At 42.4% G+C, this 19,022-nt stretch overlaps 1 protein-coding gene across 2 annotated transcripts in view; it reads left to right on the top strand.

Moving 5' to 3' along the window:
• The window catches only part of ANKRD12 (ankyrin repeat domain 12), a 107,747-nt gene that overhangs the window by 37,214 nt on the left and 51,511 nt on the right, over positions 1–19,022 (top strand). Inside the window, exons 3-4 of one of the 2 annotated variants that reach the window (XM_084621816.1) lie at positions 8,210–8,357; positions 15,766–15,834. In XM_084621816.1, coding sequence (XP_084477942.1) covers positions 8,210–8,357; positions 15,766–15,834 — 217 coding nt within the window. The remainder of the gene's footprint in view (positions 1–8,209; positions 8,358–15,765; positions 15,835–19,022) is intronic. The other variant, XM_084621817.1, reaches the window with a different exon arrangement.

A 19,022-nucleotide genomic window follows, 5' to 3' on the forward strand; every position in this document is an offset into this window, starting at 1 on the left:
TAGTGTAGTTGTAGAGTCAATTACTGTCACTCACTGCTGTATCCCTGGGCAGTCTCCTACCTTGCCTTCTATTACCCTGACAGTGACTGCAGTTTCTCTCTCTGCTGCTCAGCTACTGGACTTTATACAGCCACCTCCTGTTCCTGTCCAGCTGAGCCTTGTCTCTAATTAATGCTTGCTCCCTGGCTTCTCCTCCAGATGCAAGCTAGGTGGTTTAATTGGCCCACCGGTCTACCTTAATTCAGGCCTTGTGTGGGGTCAGCACCCAATCCCATACCCTCCCCCTCAAGACAGTAACTCTCACGGGTATGGATGCCTCCTGCCCTGCACTTGCCTGACCTGGGCCCTCAGGTCATCCAACTCTTGCTCCAAGTCACCCACCAGGAGACGCAGATTGTCCTGGGCCTCTATTCCTGAACTTTTCCCTCTGCAACTGGATGTCTTCTGCAGCTTCTTGTAAGGCAGCTATTAATTTTTCCTGTAGCCCCTTTACTTGCCCCAAAGGATCCCCCACCACCCTTCCACACAGGATCTGAGTCCTCACAGTACTCTGCCTCTGTGTTCATCCCTATGTCTGTGTGGGCCCTCTCTGTCCCAATCATTTTATCTGTTATCTTCTTACTACCCACAACTGGATGCGTGGGTTGATCACCTGCCAGGTCCTAGGTCATCACCACCATGTCTGCACTGACAGTCTCCAGCATACTCCGGTCCCCACATACCTGTCTCTCTGGGTTCCGTGCCTTTCTGTTTGCTACCCCACAGTTTCTTTAGAGGGCAGTGCCTTTTTATATGGCTGACCTTGCACCACCCAAAACAAACCCTTGTCCTTGCCTTGTCGATAGGCCACACTTCAGCCTTCTCTTGTCTAGCCAACTCCCCTGGGCTAGCCTTCACCTCACAGCTCATAAATGAGCATCTCCTTCTTACGTACCCCTGTTGACCACAGTCAAAACACACCCCTCCGTTGCCTGTTCTCCCCAGGTTGGACTCTTGTTTTCTTGCCTCCTGGGTAAGGTTTCTTGTCCCCATTCAGGTAAGAGCACTCTCTTTTTAGGTGTCCTGTCCACCTGCAGGCATAACATTTCCATGGCTAGGTTTCTGGCCTCCTGGCCCCAGTACCTCCTTTCCAGTCTCGGTCTCTGCAGCTTCTGTTAATTTCTTCCCGCATAAGCTTAAATAAGTACATTTCAGCCAGCTGTGTCAAATAATTTCGAAGGTACAAATGTGTCTGCTACTGTCTCTGGTGGTTCTCTAGCACCTGCCTCAATAGGGCATGGATCCATGCCATCTGTTTATCACCCCCCCCCCTTTGAAGGGAGGGTATAAGTGCCCTCTGCAAAAAAGGCTCCTGCTTACTGTAGCTCCATTGTCTCTTTTTTTTTTTTTTTCCCTGCTATGGCCTTCTGCACTCTCGTTGTATCGGGGTGACTGCTTTATACAGTCCCTTACAGTCCTCCACAGTCTCTTACACTCCCCTTTTGTCAGGGGCAATCATCATGCGCCGTCTTTCATCCTCCTTTTGTCTCAGGGGTAATCATCTGCCCGCATTCTCCACCAAGTCATCACAGTGGTACTCTACTCACTGAGGTTGCACCTTCTGGCTGCATCTGGGGATTAGCTCTTCCAGGCTGATGCCCCTTCCTGTGGTTGCACTCTGTTGTTTTCTCAGTCCCTTTTTCCTGGGACTCAACTATTCTTGCTTTGTGGCGTGGCCTTCCAGCCAGGTCACTGTAGTTTTCCCCTTCCGGGGAGGGTGTGTGTACCAAAGTCTCTCAAGACCCACTGTCCTAGGCAGTCTTCCCATTCACAGCCCAGTAACAGTACCACTTGCCCAGTGGCTGGTAGGGGAACCCAGACTGCCCTCTACACTGCGTTCTAGCCCAGGAACCCTGCAACATGCAGTCAGGGTCTGCCCAGTCCTGAACCTTACTGCTGTATCCCTACCTTGCCTTCTCTTACCCTGACAATGACTGCAGTTCCTGTGCAGCTGAGCAGTGGGTCTCAACCTTTCCAGACTACTGTGCCCTTTTAGGGATTCTGATTTGTCTCGGGTACCATACCCCAAGTTTCACTTAAAAACTACTTGATTACAAAATCAGAAATAAAACTACAAAAGTGTCACAGCCCACTATTAATGAAAAATTGCTTAATTTCTCTATTTTTATCATATAATTATAAAATAAATCAATTGGAATATAAATATTGTACTTACATTTCAGTGCGTAATATACAAAGCAGTATAAACAAGACATTTTATGAAATTTTAGTTTGTACTGACTTCACTAGTGCTTTTTATGTAGCCTGTTGTAAAATTAGGCGACTATCTAGATGAGTTTGTATACCCCCTGGAAGACTTCTGTGTACCCCCAGAGGTACATGTAGCCCTGGTTGAGAACCACTGGTCCAAAGGTTCTGTGATGTCAGGATCATCAGTTCCAGATTCAGATGCTTCTATCAAACCTATCAATGTTCTGAAATATGTCCTAAAGTATAGTCTGAAACCAAAATTATCTTAAATTATTAGAAAATTGGCAATCAGTTTAAATGGGAGAAAAAAATCAAATGTTTCAAAATAAGTAATAGACTTACTCTTTAACATATGGTTTTGTATCAATTTCATATTCGATAGGTATGGTGCCACCCTGGCTTAGTTTTAGATATATTATTGAAAACAAAAGAAAAATTTTATATACATGTGTATAATTTTAACATTTGAAATAAGAGCTTTTAAAAAAAAAAAGGTACAAAAAACGTCATATCTGGGTCTAGGACTATACTCATATTTATCTAGATAGGCTAAAACCTTAGTTGGTAGATAAATAAGGTAATAAAATGTTCACCCCTTAAGAGATCATGCATCTTTCAGTTTCTCTGTCTCTCCTGTTAACACTGAACCTCCCAGCCTCTGCTGTCAGCATGCTCACTCACTTCTGTGATAATGACATTGAGTGATCAAGAGGCCTATTGATTAAACTTTTTGGCTACTTTAATGGGTTTCGGTGTGAACAATACATATGATTTAGTGTTATCTGAGTGCTAGATCTTCTCTACATGGTATTTTCCCATTTTATTCAATCTTTCCTTTTTTTTTCTATTTGCACTAACCAGCAAAAAGGCCTTGTCTTACCGCATGTTAACTAACATGAGGTAACTATAAAGAAAAGCCTAGTGAGAAGGTAGTTTGTAGCTTTCACATGTGTTACCAGGGCGAAGGAGAGACTTTTGGGAAACCTAAGCTAGTTAATAGAAGGTAAGAACACATCTGTTTTCCTAGTGAAGGTGCACCCAGAAAGTGTCCATCCAAGGATCTGGGCCACAGGACCATATAGGCAGCTAGTGCCAATAATGGAGCACAGGCAGTGGTGGATTACCGCATGGGCCAATGGAGGCCCCTGCCTAGGGCCCAGACCAATTTGGAGGCCCTGCAGGAGTGGTGGGAATTCAGGCCATACCCCCTGCTCCTCCTCTTCCTCCTGAGGCCCTGCTTCCAGCCCAGCTTGAAGCCTGTGGAAGAATGGTGAGCAATGCATATTCTCACTGCCCCCAGGCGCTGCTTGCCTGAGCCTCATTCTAAGCTTGGCCAAGTCCCTCCCTCCAGCCCTGCGCAGAGCTGATCCAAGGGGACCCCCCAGCCCCGTGCAGCATTGCACCAAGCCCCTCGGCCCCGCTCACCCAAGGTCCTCTCCCTCTCCCCCCCGGTGTGAAGCTTGTTCACCCAAGTGTGTCTCTTTCTCTCACACACACCCCATGCAGCATGGAGCTCACCAAAGCCCCTCTCCCGCCATGCAGAGTTAGCCTAGCCCCTCTCCCGTGCAGAGCTGGCCTGAGCCACTTGCTGAAATCCCCCTCCTCTGCTCACCTCCCCGGAGCCCCGCTGCTCACCCCACTCCCATTCCCCAGATGCTCCTTTTTGGCAAAACTTTTGTGATCAGTTAGCAAGAGCAAATGGGACAAATGCCTAGTTTTGGCCAAAAAATCGAGACATCTGGGGCCAAAATGGGGAGTATGGTCACCCTAGGCCAGAGGTCCCCAAACTTTTTTGGTTTTGCCAAACTTTTTTGGTTTGGGGCTGTGAGTGGGGGTGCGGCTGGGAGCAGAGCCTGGGGTGGGGCCAGAGCGGATTTGGGGCAGGGTCCTGCCACACCCTCCCCCCCAGAATGTTCCTCCATGCTCCCCATAGGGGGTGTGCCCCACAGTTTGGGGACCATTGCTCTGGGCTGTGGTAATAGCCACCCAGGGTGCCTGAGCGGCTGTGGGGAGCCCTGGACCCTGCACTTGTCTTGGGCATGGTGCCGGGGTACCCAAGAGAAGCCCCCAGCCCTTGTCTCTATCCTCCAAGGCCCACCGCCCAGGGCTCCCCACAGTGGCCTGGGCTCCCTGGTCAGCTCTTATCGAGGCCTGACTTCTGGCCAGGCCAGGTGCTAGGGTCTAGGGGGTAAGGGAAGGAGCAGGGGGTGGGGCCCAAATGTTGTTTGTGCCCAGGGCACCAATATATCTTAATCCGCCTCTGAGCACAGGTCAAAAATGGACACATTTATACAGCATAAACAGATTAATGAGTTTTGCTGCAGTTTGATTTCTAGATCTAGTACTGTAGTAATCCGATCTCAAGGTGAGAGCGGTATGGGTGACAGTTGTAAGGTCTGCATCTGAAATAAGTGATCTTAACCCTTTGGTGTGTGAGGATGAGGGGGGGAAAGTGGTCTGGCCATTACGGCTACCTGCTCATCTAGTAGCACAAAGTCTAACTAGACGCTTTGATTACAAACCCATTCTCTTGTTAGTGTAATCAGAAAGGCCCGATTCTTATGTTGTCTGTTTATATCTAATATAATTTCTTAGTGGAGGATATCTGCTCAGTCACAGTCCTTCCCTCGTGGAGAGCTAGTCATTGCCATCACTGCTACTCTTTCTTATAGTTTTCCCAAACAGCAGTAGAGTGAAATTCTAATTGTTGTCAGTTTCACTGCAGTCTACAGGGTTCTGAATAGCAGCTGTGAAACTGGCCAGTCTTGTGAATTTAATTACTGCTACTATTATTTGAGAATGCTATGAACAGAAACACAAGAGAGTGGTAAGAAAATACCAATTCTAGAGCTAGTCAAGACTCTGAAATCATGAAAATCAATGATAATGCTGTCTCAATGGCATATAATCGTTGCCACATCTGTATTCCTGGTAGGCTGAGGAACTCAGTTGGCTTCCATAATAAACTGGGGTCAGTAGAAGAGGCTTCGGTTTTACAGTTTAGTGTAAGTGTAGTATACAAGAATGAAAAGTTATGTCATTTTGCATACATTTGTAATGCTGCAAACTTAGCTAAGGTTATAGAAACAGTATTATTGTGAGACTCAGTACATAATCGTGTAAAGATAGTTCCTTAATACATTCTCATGGGGAGCAGAGTTAAGGTTTATTACATCTTTCACCTTTCTTTATTTTTTCAGGACATGGGGCTTTTTTATCTCTAATGCACTATGCACATTTATAGAGCTGTAAAAATAATAATGCAATTTTTAAATTAGTTTAACATAGATTTGTTTGGAATATATATTGATGCATACATTTTACACAGTGCTGTACTGGGAACTGCAGCAGTGAAAGCAGCCCAACAGGCTGCCTCTCCCAGGAGCCAGCACTCCAGACAGCAGCTCCTCTGGCATGGCTGTACTGCCCCAGTCCCCACTCATTGGGGCGGGCACCAGGCTCACCGGCAGCTGTCCTTGGTTGCGCTAGTGCAGTGGGCAGGGCTGGGGGTGGTATAACCTTGCTGAAGGAACTGCCAGCTTGGGGCTCTCAGTCCTGGGAGTGGCTGTCCATCGGGCTGTTGCTTTTTCTGCTGCAGTTCCCGGTAGAGCTCTCCAGCTCCGTGGACACTGATTTATATCCACGGATATAAATTTTGTATCTGCACAGAGCTCTCATCATTTTAGTGTTCACTAGTTACATGGTATTTTTTGTGGTTCCCAGGATTGTGGCACTTTGAGCTCTTTAGATGGTATTGTCAGCATTACAACTTCAGTGTCATTGTTTTCCATTTGTTGGCATTGTGGACATGACAAAGTCTTTTTTCAAGTGCTGTGCTTCTTGTGAAATCAAAATTCCAGTCTCTAATTGACATATGTTTGAAATATCTGCCCTGCAGGTGCACTGTTTATGCAGTCTTCATGCCTACTTCTAACTTCTCAACTTGTTTACCTCTGCCTATGAGTACTTCATGTTACCCAGATAGTTTGTGCCAACTGTTTCTCATTCAGATACCTAACTTTTGGATGTTGAGACAAAAGGGTGATGTACTGTCCACACTTGATGAGGTGACATAGAGCTAAGTGTCATGGGTATAATGCTATCATTATATCCTTAGTGTCTTCTGATCTCCCACACATATGTTTAACTATATGTTAAACCTATAGGAGGGATGGCTGGATTGAGTTGTGTGGGACACAGGCAAGAGCTCTTGGTGAGAGAGAACAATTGCCTACTTCAACCCTCTGTGTCATATCTAAAAGGTAGGAATGCACTCCTCTTAACACAATCCATGTCTACCCTTGCTAGATTTGTAAGAGCATTATCAGCAGTTCATGCTCAGCAATGTTGAAGGCTGCTGATATAGCGAACAATTACAGCAGGGACATTTAAGCTCTGTCCCAGACCTTAGGAGAGCTTATGATTGGTCTTAGATTTCTTTTGTGGTGGCTTAGAAAAACTACCTGGTATCCTTTTGAGTTGACGTTTCCAATCTCAGTGCACTCAAATAGGAAAGGTAGATTTTTCAGTGGGTATCATAACTTTTCCTTCAAGAAGTCTCCCTAATTAGACTCCTGATCAGGTGTGTCCCTTGTAATTTAAATCTAGTCCTGTGCAGATTGTGTTAGTTCTTTTGATTCTCTGAGGTTTTTAACTTTGATGGCTAGAAAGAATTATCTTCATTTTGGCTGTAGTTTCAACCAAATTGGTCAGATGGCCTATTTGAACTCCACTTTCATTCCTAGTTTGACTCCGAATAAACCAAAGGTGGTCTTGAGAATTGTACCTTCTTTTCTTTCAAGTGTTTTCTTCCAGTTTCATCTATACAGGAGATAAATCTTGTACATATCTCCTCTTCTCCAAAAGTGCCAGAAGAATGCTTTTGTTCATTGGATGTCTGCTGTACTTTTGATATATTAGTGTGACAGAATTAGTCAGTCATCTGGTAGTTTGACCTAATCATCCTTTGAGAGTGTCTCAGGATGGGAGGGATGGGGACTAAAATACCTAAATTTCGGTGGCCTACTCAGATGCTATATTTCCAAATCTTATAATGCAAAGAAGACGCCATGTCTCTTCTGTGCTCAAGTACATTGTATCATGAACAGCAAAAAAAGAGGCTTTGGCAGAGAAAATCTGTCAAGTAGGCTTTGTTGACTTTGTCCTTTTTTCCAAAGACTCTCCTTTACACGCTATTGGCTATTTATTACAGCAAAGATGTTAAATTGTATTGCCCCTACTATCCTGCCATCTTTTTTTTTATTATTTTTCTCTTCCTCGTATAAAGGTATGCCCATAATGATCCCAAAAGTTTCAAATTTGTGTGTCTGAAGAGTGCAGAAAGTATAATTTTACTTGTAAATGGTGGTGCATGCACAAGCAACAATCTAGATTTGCCAAAACTTTTCTCAATGTTACTTGTGAGTTTAATAAAATCTTTTCAAATAAATACATTTCACTGTTTTTCCTCTCTTGCTTTCCCCCTGCCTTCTTTCTGAGGTGGGAAGATAGTTTTGAATATATTTTATATTTCATTACTGTATTCAGTTCTGAGCCACATTTGTTCAATATCAGATTATATCTTCTTAATATGATTCTTATGGTATGGGAAGGCAAGAAAGTGAGTTGGGATCAAAGGATGCCATTATTTTAGCATTTCTTTGGTGCTGTTCCTGTACTGATCAGCCCATCATTCCTGGATTCAGATATTTAAGAAACAGAAACAACATTTAGAAGTAAAATTCTACTTTTTATTTCCCCCCACCCCCTTTTTTAAAACTTTTTAAACTTTTTCTAAATTTGTGTCTAGCAAGAACATACATTTTTCTATTTTTCAATAACGGTAATTTGCTTTAACAGTTAAATATGTACGTCATTATTTTTAATAAGTATGCACTGTTTTAGTAAGTACACTATTCTTTATACAAACATTGCTTCGTATACTTTTTGTTTCTATCAGAGCAAGGACAAGATTGCATCGTACAGCAAAACTCCAAAAGTGGATAGGAATGATGTGGGGAAGGAGATGAAAGAAAAGTCTTCCATGAAACGTAAACTTCCTTTTACTATTAGTCCATCCAGAAATGAAGATCGAAATTCAGACACAGGTAGAACACTTTATTTCCTTAGTTAATCATTTGTTGCTGAAACACATCCTGATTATTTTATGTTATGATAGTGAGTTAAATGCAAAGGATACTAACTAGTGTAGATGTGCGTGCGTGCTTGCTTGCTTGTTTCTGATTCAGATCTCAGTCCCATCTTTCATCCCATCAGGCACTTGCCAAGAACTTGTATGCTGGCACTGTTCTTCTCAGCTACTTTTTCCAGCAATTCCCCAAACTCATCCTTCTGCTTCTATTTTAGTCATAAATCTGCCTCCTTCATTGGCATCTCTAAATGCCCATTTGCTCAAAGAAACATATTGTTGAAAATGAAAAGACAGAGGTTTAAGTGCCACAATTGAAATACAGCTCCTCTGCCTTCTGTAGGGTCACATTTTTCCTCCTATGTGGGAAGGACCAGGAAGGCTAAGCTCATGGAACTAACTGGTCTCAAATCAACCCTGGAAAGAAACTTTTCCTATGGTATAATCTTCTGTGATCTATATAGGAAGCAACTGTGTGACACATTCAAGCATATCCAACTAGAATCAATTTCTTTGAAATTCCATGGTCTTTCTTAACATAACTGTTTTAGAATCAAGAGGGGGAGTATTAGGAACCCTCACCCCCCCGCCTCCACACCAACCCACAGTATTTTAACTTCATTGAACATGACACTAGTCCAGTGAGAATTCTGATAGTAGCAAGAAAACATCATGCTCTCAGAGGTCATTGGAAGGCAGTATCCACGTATAGCATTTCTTCAGTAGGTTTATTATTACACTTTTTCTTAAGTGCCCTAAATCATATATTCTTCTACCCATAATAAGTTTAACTATCTCTGTAAACTTCCTCCATTAACAATTTTAGAACTCATTGCAAGATAAGAGTATATTCACCACTAGTCATTTGTCTGTCCAGGGTTCATTCATCCAGTTGATTTGCCTCCCGAACATGTACGCCCACTATGAAGTTGCATAATTTTTTTTGGCCCGCTAGAGAGACTATCACATGTTATCCCAATTTGAGAATGGCTAGTAGAGCCATTTATGTTACATTCAAGATGAGGTATTGGCATTAGACCTCAACTTTTGGTAGTACTTTGGAATAGTTGCATATTATGCTAATTAATAATGCTCCCTCTCGTTTCTGAAAAAGGCATGTTCCTAGCATTAGATTTTAAATGCGCTATTAGTATCCATCTCAGGTAGAGCTTTTTGTGTTAGACACTAGCAATAGTGTAATGTCTGATGTTAGAAGCATTTATTAGTAATATTTAGCATTTTTATATAGTGTTTTGCATGTTCAGAACTACTTACAGATATGAAATAAGTAATCATCACAATATCTTGACGTATTACTATTAACTGTTTAACATGTATATTGTAGCACCTACAATAGCAATCATCACAACCAAGTTGGGCTCCATTGTGTTAGGTATCGTACAGACTTACAATAAATGACACTCCCTGTCCGAAAGAGTTTACAGTCTAAAAGACAAGACATAACAGATGGATGAGACAAACAAGTGGGTAGGGCAATGTAACATAATAATAGGATGTTCACTATTAGCCATTCTGTAGCAGTGATCACCACTCAACACCTGGCTAGCTGCTGTCAGTCAGGTTGTAGATCTCTGTATGCATTATGGCACCGGTATGTAGATTACTGCTGTTATCCACATTTTATAGATGAGAAAATTGAAACGTAGAGGTGAAGTGACTTGCCTGAAATCACCGAGAGTCATTGATATTGCTAGGACTAGAACCCAGATCGCCTAACTCCAAATTCCCATGACTAATCCATTAGATTAATTATGCTGCCTCTGACATTATCAGTGCTTGCTCACTGTATTTAGGAGAGATTGCCGATAGTTTTGGTTGACTGTACTTAAAGGGGGTTGGAAGTGGGAGAAAAATAGCAAGAGAATAAGTTTGGAGAGAAGTGGGATTCGTTCTTCTCTCGACCTACCTGCGTCTACACCAGTGGTTAGGTTGACAGAGCTGTGATGCTCAGGGATGTGGATTTTTTCAGTGGTTATGTCAACCTTAGTTTTAAGTGTAGATCAGGCCTAAAAAAAAAGGTTCTGCAACTGATGAACTGCTTTTTAAAATACCCCTTAAAATGCCTCTACGAAGGCTAAACTATATTCTGCACCATAAAATTCAAAATTCTGCAACAAAAAGAATGAAAAATTCTGCACACAGTATTTTAAAATTCTGCAAATCTTATTTGTCAAAATAACACAATTAATCACATGTGTTTCAATTATTTTTGGTCATTTATTTCAAAATACCTGTCAGCAAGCATGTCTGTAACAATACAGAAAACAAAAAAGACACAGGAAATTTTTTTTGACAACTATATTCCTTACTAGGCATATTAATACAGAACTCTGAGTAATAATTCACTTAAACTATAATACAGAACTGTATTTCCTGCATCCCTCAGAAGCAGTGTAAAGGCTTGGGGGAGTCAGGGGTAATACAGGAGCTGAGGGAGAAGGAACTAATTGCTGGGAAGGAGCCTGGGTGTGAACTTGGAGGGTTGTTGGGTATGGGTGGTAAAAGGTATGGAACAGGTTTTCGGGGGGGGGGGGGGGGGGGCGGGGAGGGATTGCTAGGGAGCTTCCCCCATGGAGACCCTGGCTGACCCCTAGCCTCTTCCATTCAGATAGGCACATCTGCCCCTGTCCCCATGTGTCCCTGCACCTCTGTGTCCTTGCACCCCCTGCCCATGTGGCCCTCCACCCCCACTCAGAATCCTACTCTCCTCATCCCCATGTGGCCCTGCACCTCCCTCCCCCCCCGTAGCCCTGTACCTCCACTCCCATTCAGCCTCTGCCCCAGTCTGTCCTCCCCCACTAGCCCTTATGAGCCTCTGTCTGACCCCCATCCCTCAGCAGCCCCATGCTGTCTGTCTCCCCATAGCCCCTGTCTCCCAACCTGGCCCAACAGGTGCTGTGGAGAAGGCAGGCTCTTTCCTAGCTGGCTGGGAGCTGCTGTTCTATCACCACAGTGCCTTCTGGTGGGCAAAAGGTGTAACTGCAGCAATTTTCCAGCCAAAGTTATTTTCTGCTGAGACTGCTCTGTTCTAGCAACATAGCACCCTCTGGTGGGCAAAAGGTGGAACTACATCAACTTTCCGACAAAAGCTTTTTTCTGCACAAAAAAATAAAAATATACGAGGCTCATTAATTATGCACGCAGTGGTGTAGAATGCCCCCAGGAATAACTATGTTGTGATCTTAAAGAGGGGGCTGAAGAAGTGGGTAAGGCAGTCACTTGGCTTCTTACTTACCTTTACCACAACAAGTTTACTATCAGAGCTCTTCAGATTTGACTGTAATATTGACAGTTGTTCTATATTTTAGAAATGTATTAGTTACTATTATCATACTTTATCATAGTTTCTTTTAGTGGGAATTCTATTTGGAGTTATAGGTTTGGAATTATAGATTGGATGAGAACATTTTTCTTACCTGTTATTAGGCATTCTGTAATTCGTCTCCCAATCCAGAGCCAGTCATTTTATTGAAAGGAAGTCATTTTACCTAGAATATTTCAATTTTTCCTCTCTTCTGGTAGTCAGAGGATGAAACAGTAAGACAAAACTGTTTTTGATATGAATGCTTCTGTTTGATTCTTATGCCTGTTTAACAGGCAGAAAGATAATTTAGTTGTCTAAGTAGTAGCAACTTTATTGAAGGTAAGAAAATCTTTCTTTTCCCACTTACCTTGAGTAATGAGGTATAAGTTTTTGTTTATAAGTTCTTTACATTGTTGATTGCGGTTCTTTCTTCTTGTGAATAATTTAGTATTTGGGCAAAACTTAAATATGTTTGATTCTCTTAACCTCTTGTCACAAGTCTTGTTTTCCAAACCTTTTATTATTTTTTTTAATAATAACTTGTTTTCCCCTTCTTGTTTCTTCTCCAATTTCCCTTTTTTGAAAAATATGATACCCAAAATAATAATACTTCAGTTGAGGCTTAACCAGTATTAATTATAGCTTGTTTTCCGAGTGCAGATCTTATTAATAGAACTTAGGGCCCTGCTCCTGCACCCTTCAGTTTACACCCTTGAGTAGTCCCTTTGAAGTCAATGGGACTACTTGCATGCTTTAAATACTTATACAAATGCTCAATTTTAAGGATTGTGGCATTTTGCTTTTTAAAAAATGTTATTTGATTTTTGGTGGTTTTTGTTTTACAAATGTCAAATAAGTGTCTATCTCAGGCTTTCTAATTTAATATCCACTAGAACCCACACACATTTCTCTGTGGTATACTTCCTAATCAGTATTTCCTTCATCCCTATTCCCCACCATTCTATATTTATTCATTTGACTTCTCCTTCCTACATTAAATCATATGTTTTTCTTTAAAATCATTTCATGACTTCAGAGAATTTACCAGGATTATACTAGTTTAAATCTAACCTCAAGATTACTTTGTCCATCAGTTTTGTATTGTCCTTTTAATTTGGTCATCTTTCTTGACTTTGTCCTCTGACATTATTAATAGTAAAGATACTTCTCACTTCTACATGGTTTATAAACAGTAATTTCCTCTCAGTCCTAACCCACACCTTGCCTTCACACAGACCTATTAACTACTCTTGTTTCTGGTTTGTTTGTTTTTTAAACAGATGTATACTTATATTTCTCATTTTAACCTATGGAAATTTGTGCATGGGATCATGTGATATGTCTTACTAAAGCTCTAATATGTTAATTATACTGCATTTCCTTTATCCACTAATGTTATTACCCTACCAAAGAAGCATTTGGGTTAGTTTGGCATGATTTGTTTTTGAAAAGCCCATGTTACATATTATTTTCCTAAAGTGCTTAGAGGTTGATTTGTTGTTTTTGTTCTAGGAATTCACCTTTTTTCTAACCTTAAAAATAGGTACAATGCTTTTGCCTTGGGACATAATCTGTCTTCCATAAATTCTCCAAAATAATTGCCAGTGGTTCTGACGTTTCTTCTGCTAGTTCCTTTAGCACTTCAGTATGAATTTAATCAGGCCCTGATCATTTGAACCTCTACAGTAAGAAGTGCAGAAAAACATCTATTGCCCTTATATAGCTTTAAACATTTTTAATTGTTTTTAAAGATGTTAAGAAGAAGGCTACAGTAAAAGAGGAAAATGTTAAAGGGATGCTGTCCAACCAAATTGGGCCCAAAATTTTGAGGTTGCTTTTTAAACCTTTTACAAAACGTAGTCTCTTGCAGAAGAAAGGTGTTTTTTTTTTAAAAAAAAAAAAAAAAGGAAATTCCCTTACTAGTTTCTAAGGGTATGTCTACATTATGAAATTAGGTCAAATTTATAGAAGTCAGGTTTTTAGAAATCGGTTTTATATATTCAAGTGTGTGTGTCCCCACAGAAAATGCTCTAAGCGCATTAACTCGGCGGAGTGCTTCCACGGTACCGAGGCTAGAGTCGACTTCCGGAGTGTTGCACTGTGGGTAGCTATCCTACAGTTCCCGCAGTCTCCGCTGCCCATTGGAATTCTGGGTTGAAATCCCAACGCCTGATGGGGCTAAAACATTGTCGCGGGTGGTTCTGGGTACATATCTTCAGGCCCCCGTTCCCTCCCTCCCTCCGTGAAAGCAAGGGCAGACAATTGTTTCGCGCCTTTTTTCCTGAGTTACCTGTGCAGACGCCATACCACGGCAAGCATGGAGCCCGCTCAGCTCACTGTCACCGTATGTCTCCTGGGTGCTGGCAGACACGGTACTGCATTGCTACACAGCAGCAGCAACCCATTGCTTTGTGGCAGCAGACTGTGCAATAGGACTGGTAGCCATCATCGTCATGTCCGAGGTGCTCCTGGTCGCCTCTGTGAGGTCGATCAGGAGCGCCTGGGCAGACCTGGGCGCAGGGACTAAATTTGGAGTGACTTGATCAGGTCATTCTCTTTAGTCCTGCAGTCAGTCCTATTGAACCATCTTATGGTGAGTAGGCAGGTGATACGGATTGCTAGCAGTCCTACTGCATCATCTTCTGCCGAGCAGCCATGAGATGTGGATGGCATGCAGTCCTTCTGCACCGTCTGCTGCCAGCCAAAGATGTAAAAGATAGATGGAGTGTATCAAAACAAGAAATAGACCAGATTTGTTTTGTACTCATTTGCAAACCCCCCGCCCACCATCTCGGGGACTCATTCCTCTAGGTCACACTGCAGTCACTCACAGAGAAGATGCAGCGAGGTAAATCTAGCCATGTATCAATCAGAGGCCAGACTAACCTCCTTGTTCCAATAAGAACAATAACTTAGGTGCACCATTTCTTATTGGAACCCTCCATGAAGTCCTGCCTGAAATACTCCTTGATGTAAAGCCACCCCCTTTGTTGATTTTAACTCCCTGTAAGCCAACCCTGTAAGCTGTGTCATCAGTCGCCCCTCCCTGCATCAGAGCAACGGCAAACAATAGTGCATCTGAATTGAGAGTGCTGTCCAGAGCAGTCACAATGGAGCACTCTGGGATAGCTCCTGGAGGCCAATACTGTCGAATTGTGTCCACAGTACCCCAAATTCGACCCGGCAAGGCCGATTTAAGCGCTAATCCACTTGTCGGGTGGAGTAAGGAAATCGATTTTAAGAGCCCTTTAAGTCGAAATAAAGGGCTTCATTGTGTGGACGGGTGCAGGTTTACATCGATTTAATGCTGCTAAATTCGACCTAAAGTCCTAGTGTAGACCAGGGCTAACCCTATCATTGTAGTATTGTACTAGTACAGAGAACCTGAAAGTGAAATTGATCAGGAATTCACTATAAATAGAAAGAAAACTGACTTTTCTGGTTACATTGTCCAGACTGAGAAATGTAAAAAGTAAACAACAAAACAGTGAAAGAGAAGTTAGATTTTTAAGACTTAACTTTTAACAGTCTAGGATATTCTGAGTGAAATCTGGTAGGTTAGGAATTTTTTAAAAAATTCATTTAAACGTACACTGTCACTTTCAATAAGAAAATTATTTCAGTGCAAATAATACCTTTATAAAACAAAACAAACTAAATACAACAAATTGTGAAGACAATAGTGTTCTGAGACCCAGAAAAGCAAGCATATTTTAACTCAAGGTTTCCATAATGCACTTTACTAAACCTTTCCTGCCTATTGCAGTATATTGTACAGTGGGCTCTATGAAGAGATCTTGGAGCAGTGAGTGATTTTACATATCGTATATGTTGCTATAATTGGTTGCATGATTCAAGGGTCCTGATCATTAATCAGAAATTTTCTGTGGATTTATGTGATTATCTATTAAAAGCTGTGGAAAAACTAGTCCTGTAGTCTGACTAAATATCTAGAGATCTTTTTAAATGGTGTGTCAAAGTTTCTCTTTTGTATGCCATACTTCCCTCCACCCCTTTTCTCCTGTGTCTTCTCATTCTGTAGATTCAGATCCAGGACATACACATGAAAACTGGGGGGACAGATTAATACCTTCTTACAGGACATATTCAGGTAAATGTATTATCAGGTGCACCTGCTGTAGTCCAGTGACTTTTTGTTAACATTATTGTTAATTTCAGTGTTTATCGACTATTTAGAGTTTATTTTAAAACAGTGTGTGAATTCTAACAGAAAGGTGGATAAAGAAATGTTTCCTGAATGACAAAGGAATGACTGGAAATAATGGAAATAACATGAACATAATTTAATTTATATGGTACCTTTCATCACCAAGTATCCATAAGTGCAACTGTTTAACAGCATTCTTCAGTGCTAAGCAGTTAGGACAGGAATGTATTACTATCATTTCCTGAATACACTGTTCAAAATATAAAGTGGTGATAAACATAAGTAAACAGAAAACGTACAGTATACTGCACTGCAAACATGCAAGACAGATCTTTAAAGTGTGTCTAACTATATATCAGTATTGGTTTTGGCCCATTATTTTGCCACGTTGAACATTGTTAAAATGACATTGAGGTGTAATTCTGAAATAAAAGTTAAACATATAAAACTTTTTTGTAGAAAAGAACCATGGGCAATAAGTAGTATGAATTAATAAACACAAATCATGCCAGACAAACTAAAGCACTTTCTTTTGATAGAATTACTAAATTAGCGGATGAAGAGTACACAGTAAATAATCCATGGAGTGGATCACACCTCTCCATAGTTGAAACCAGAATAAAAAACTATAAATTCAGATGTGCGCAGTTCTATAATTTTTTTCATGCTTAAAACAGTTTGGATTAAAATTGTTTTTGAAATTCAAAACAAAAGTATGTATATATTGTTTGCTTCTCTTTTCCTCAGGGAGCATTAAGTCTGTAGAAACTGTAGGAATAACAAGCTTTGCAGGGAGGTGGCAGCAGGAGGGGGAGCTTCAGAGTGGTGAGCAGAGCGGAGTCTGGGTCAGGCAGAGGAGGGGTTTGTTACAGTAGATCTATGACAGAAAAGAAGGGAGGTGGGAAGGGAGAGGATAGGAGCAGAGGAGACTTCTTGGGGTAGGGGAGGAAGTGGACGCAAACAGAGAAGGGACTGCAGGGAGCAAAGGAGGGCAGCAGAGAAGAGACTATTGCAGAGGAGTATGGAATATGGTGTAGTCCTTAATGGAATTTAGGTTTCTAGATTCTTAAGTCACTTGAAAATTTTGCACTTAGTATATCAACATATGCCAACAACTCCTTTGCCCAGATTGACCTATTTTTTGCTTTATATGAAGAGTTTGCTCTTTTAGTGCACTTGCAATTTACCTCCTCTGTTACTACAGTCTGTACTAATAATGTCTCCTCCAGCATTAAGATTATTGCTTTCACAAACTGCAGAATTCTTAAAAGCTTTCATGAAAAAAGATGATGAGGGGAAGATGGAAGAATGATATTTTACCACTATAGAGACTCCTCCAAATTTAAGATGTCTGCAGCCATAGTCTGCAAACTTCTTATATCCCTTAGAAAAAATCCTTGTTTTTAAAATAATGCATTTTATGGTCAGGGTAGGTTGATTTAAATCATTATTAAAACTGGTGATTTAAATCATTTTTATTTAAATCAACAAGCAGGAAACATAGATTTAATAATAACTTTTAATCTTGTTTTGCATTTGTAATTTTTAGTTTCTTTCCTAGGAAAGGTTGATTGTCATCGGCAGGTAACCATTAAAACATCTTGATATGCAACTACACATAGCCTTTATGCTAAATTTAGTACTTCTTTTTCTACTTTGAGTGATTGCTCATGTCCATTCCAATAGATGTGTGTGCACACTGCATGAACGGTCGTCGGAAGTTTTTTTACCCTAGCGGTACCCATTGGGTCGGCTGTGGAGCCCCCTGGAGTGGCGCCTTTATGGCGGTGTATATAGGTCCCTGCCGACCCGTTGCCTGCTCAGTTCATTTTTACCGCCAGTGATGGTCGTTGGAGCAACTGGTCTCTTGCTTTAGCAAGTGCTTCCTTGTGGTTTTCCCTGTATATAGTTGTTATCCTTCACTATCTTAGTCAGTTAGTTCATTAGTACGTTTAAGTTGGGGGCTTCCCCCCCGATATTTTTTCCCGTTGCCGGGGCATGCAACAGCCCCAGGGGTTCAAGCCATGCGATAGGAGTGGTAAGCCTATGCCCAGAGGGGATCCACATGCCGCTTGTCTGGGAGAGGATCATTTGCAAGACAAGTGCATCATCTGCAGAGGCTTCAAGCCAAGAACTAAGAGGGAGAGAGACTATCTCCTCAAGTTCCTCTTGATGGAATCTCTCCAGCCCCAACTGGCTCAAGAGCCAGCAGCCTCGGTGCAGGACACTGGATCGGTGCGACACTGATCACAATCCCCAGTGCTGCATAAGAAGAAGGCAGAATGGGGCCACTCCCCCACCAAGAAGAGTGGACAGGACTCCAGCGTGGTGCTTCTCATGGTGGAAAACCAGAAGGCTGGTTCATCGGTCCTGGTACCATCGACTCCGGCCTTGAGGGGAGGTCCGTCGACCCCAGTATCGGTGGGCTCTCCAGTCTGGGAAGTGTTGGAGGAGGACCTGGACCTCCTCTCCCCACCAGACACTTCTGAGGCTGCGCCGGATTTAATTGCCATGATGGCACAGTCCTTGGCCTTCTATTCCCGTGCACCAGTTCAGGTGCAGGTGGCGCAAGCCCTGGCTGTTGCACCACTTCCGATGGGGGCACCTCCTATCCAGTACTGGAGCAAGTCCACCATGATGCACTGCCATTCCCCATCGCTGTTTTACCACTCCCAGGCACCATCGGGATCCACCCCAACCTAGTCGGGCTCAGACTATTCATCGGAGTCAGAGACAGAGTTGTACATGTTCTAATGCAGCCGGTACTGGTCAAGATCCCATCAACGGTCTTAGCACCACAGGGTGGAGGAACACTCGGTACCGATGCTATCCTGGCCTCCCCTGTGGCAGGGACTGGTACAGTGGCCCTTTTGGACACCTTAGAGCTACCACCAGGGCCAGCGGCATGGTTCCAGGGCAGCATCAGTGGTCTCTGTTGCCTGTGCCCCTCCTTCTGCAACATCCATTGCCCCTGATCAGTCCAGGGCTCCCAAGGACTCACCACAGGGTTCAGACCCTAGGCCTCCTGCATTGAGCGCAAGTCTACACTGGTCCTAACCCAGAAAATAGAGTTCATCGGGGCTCTCCAGGACTCCACTCAGGCCAGAGCCTCCCTACCCGAGTCCTGGTTC

The sequence above is a fragment of the Lepidochelys olivacea genome (genome assembly GCF_965140295.1).
Source record: "Lepidochelys olivacea isolate rLepOli2 genome assembly, chromosome: 2".
NCBI lineage: Eukaryota > Metazoa > Chordata > Testudines > Cheloniidae > Lepidochelys > Lepidochelys olivacea.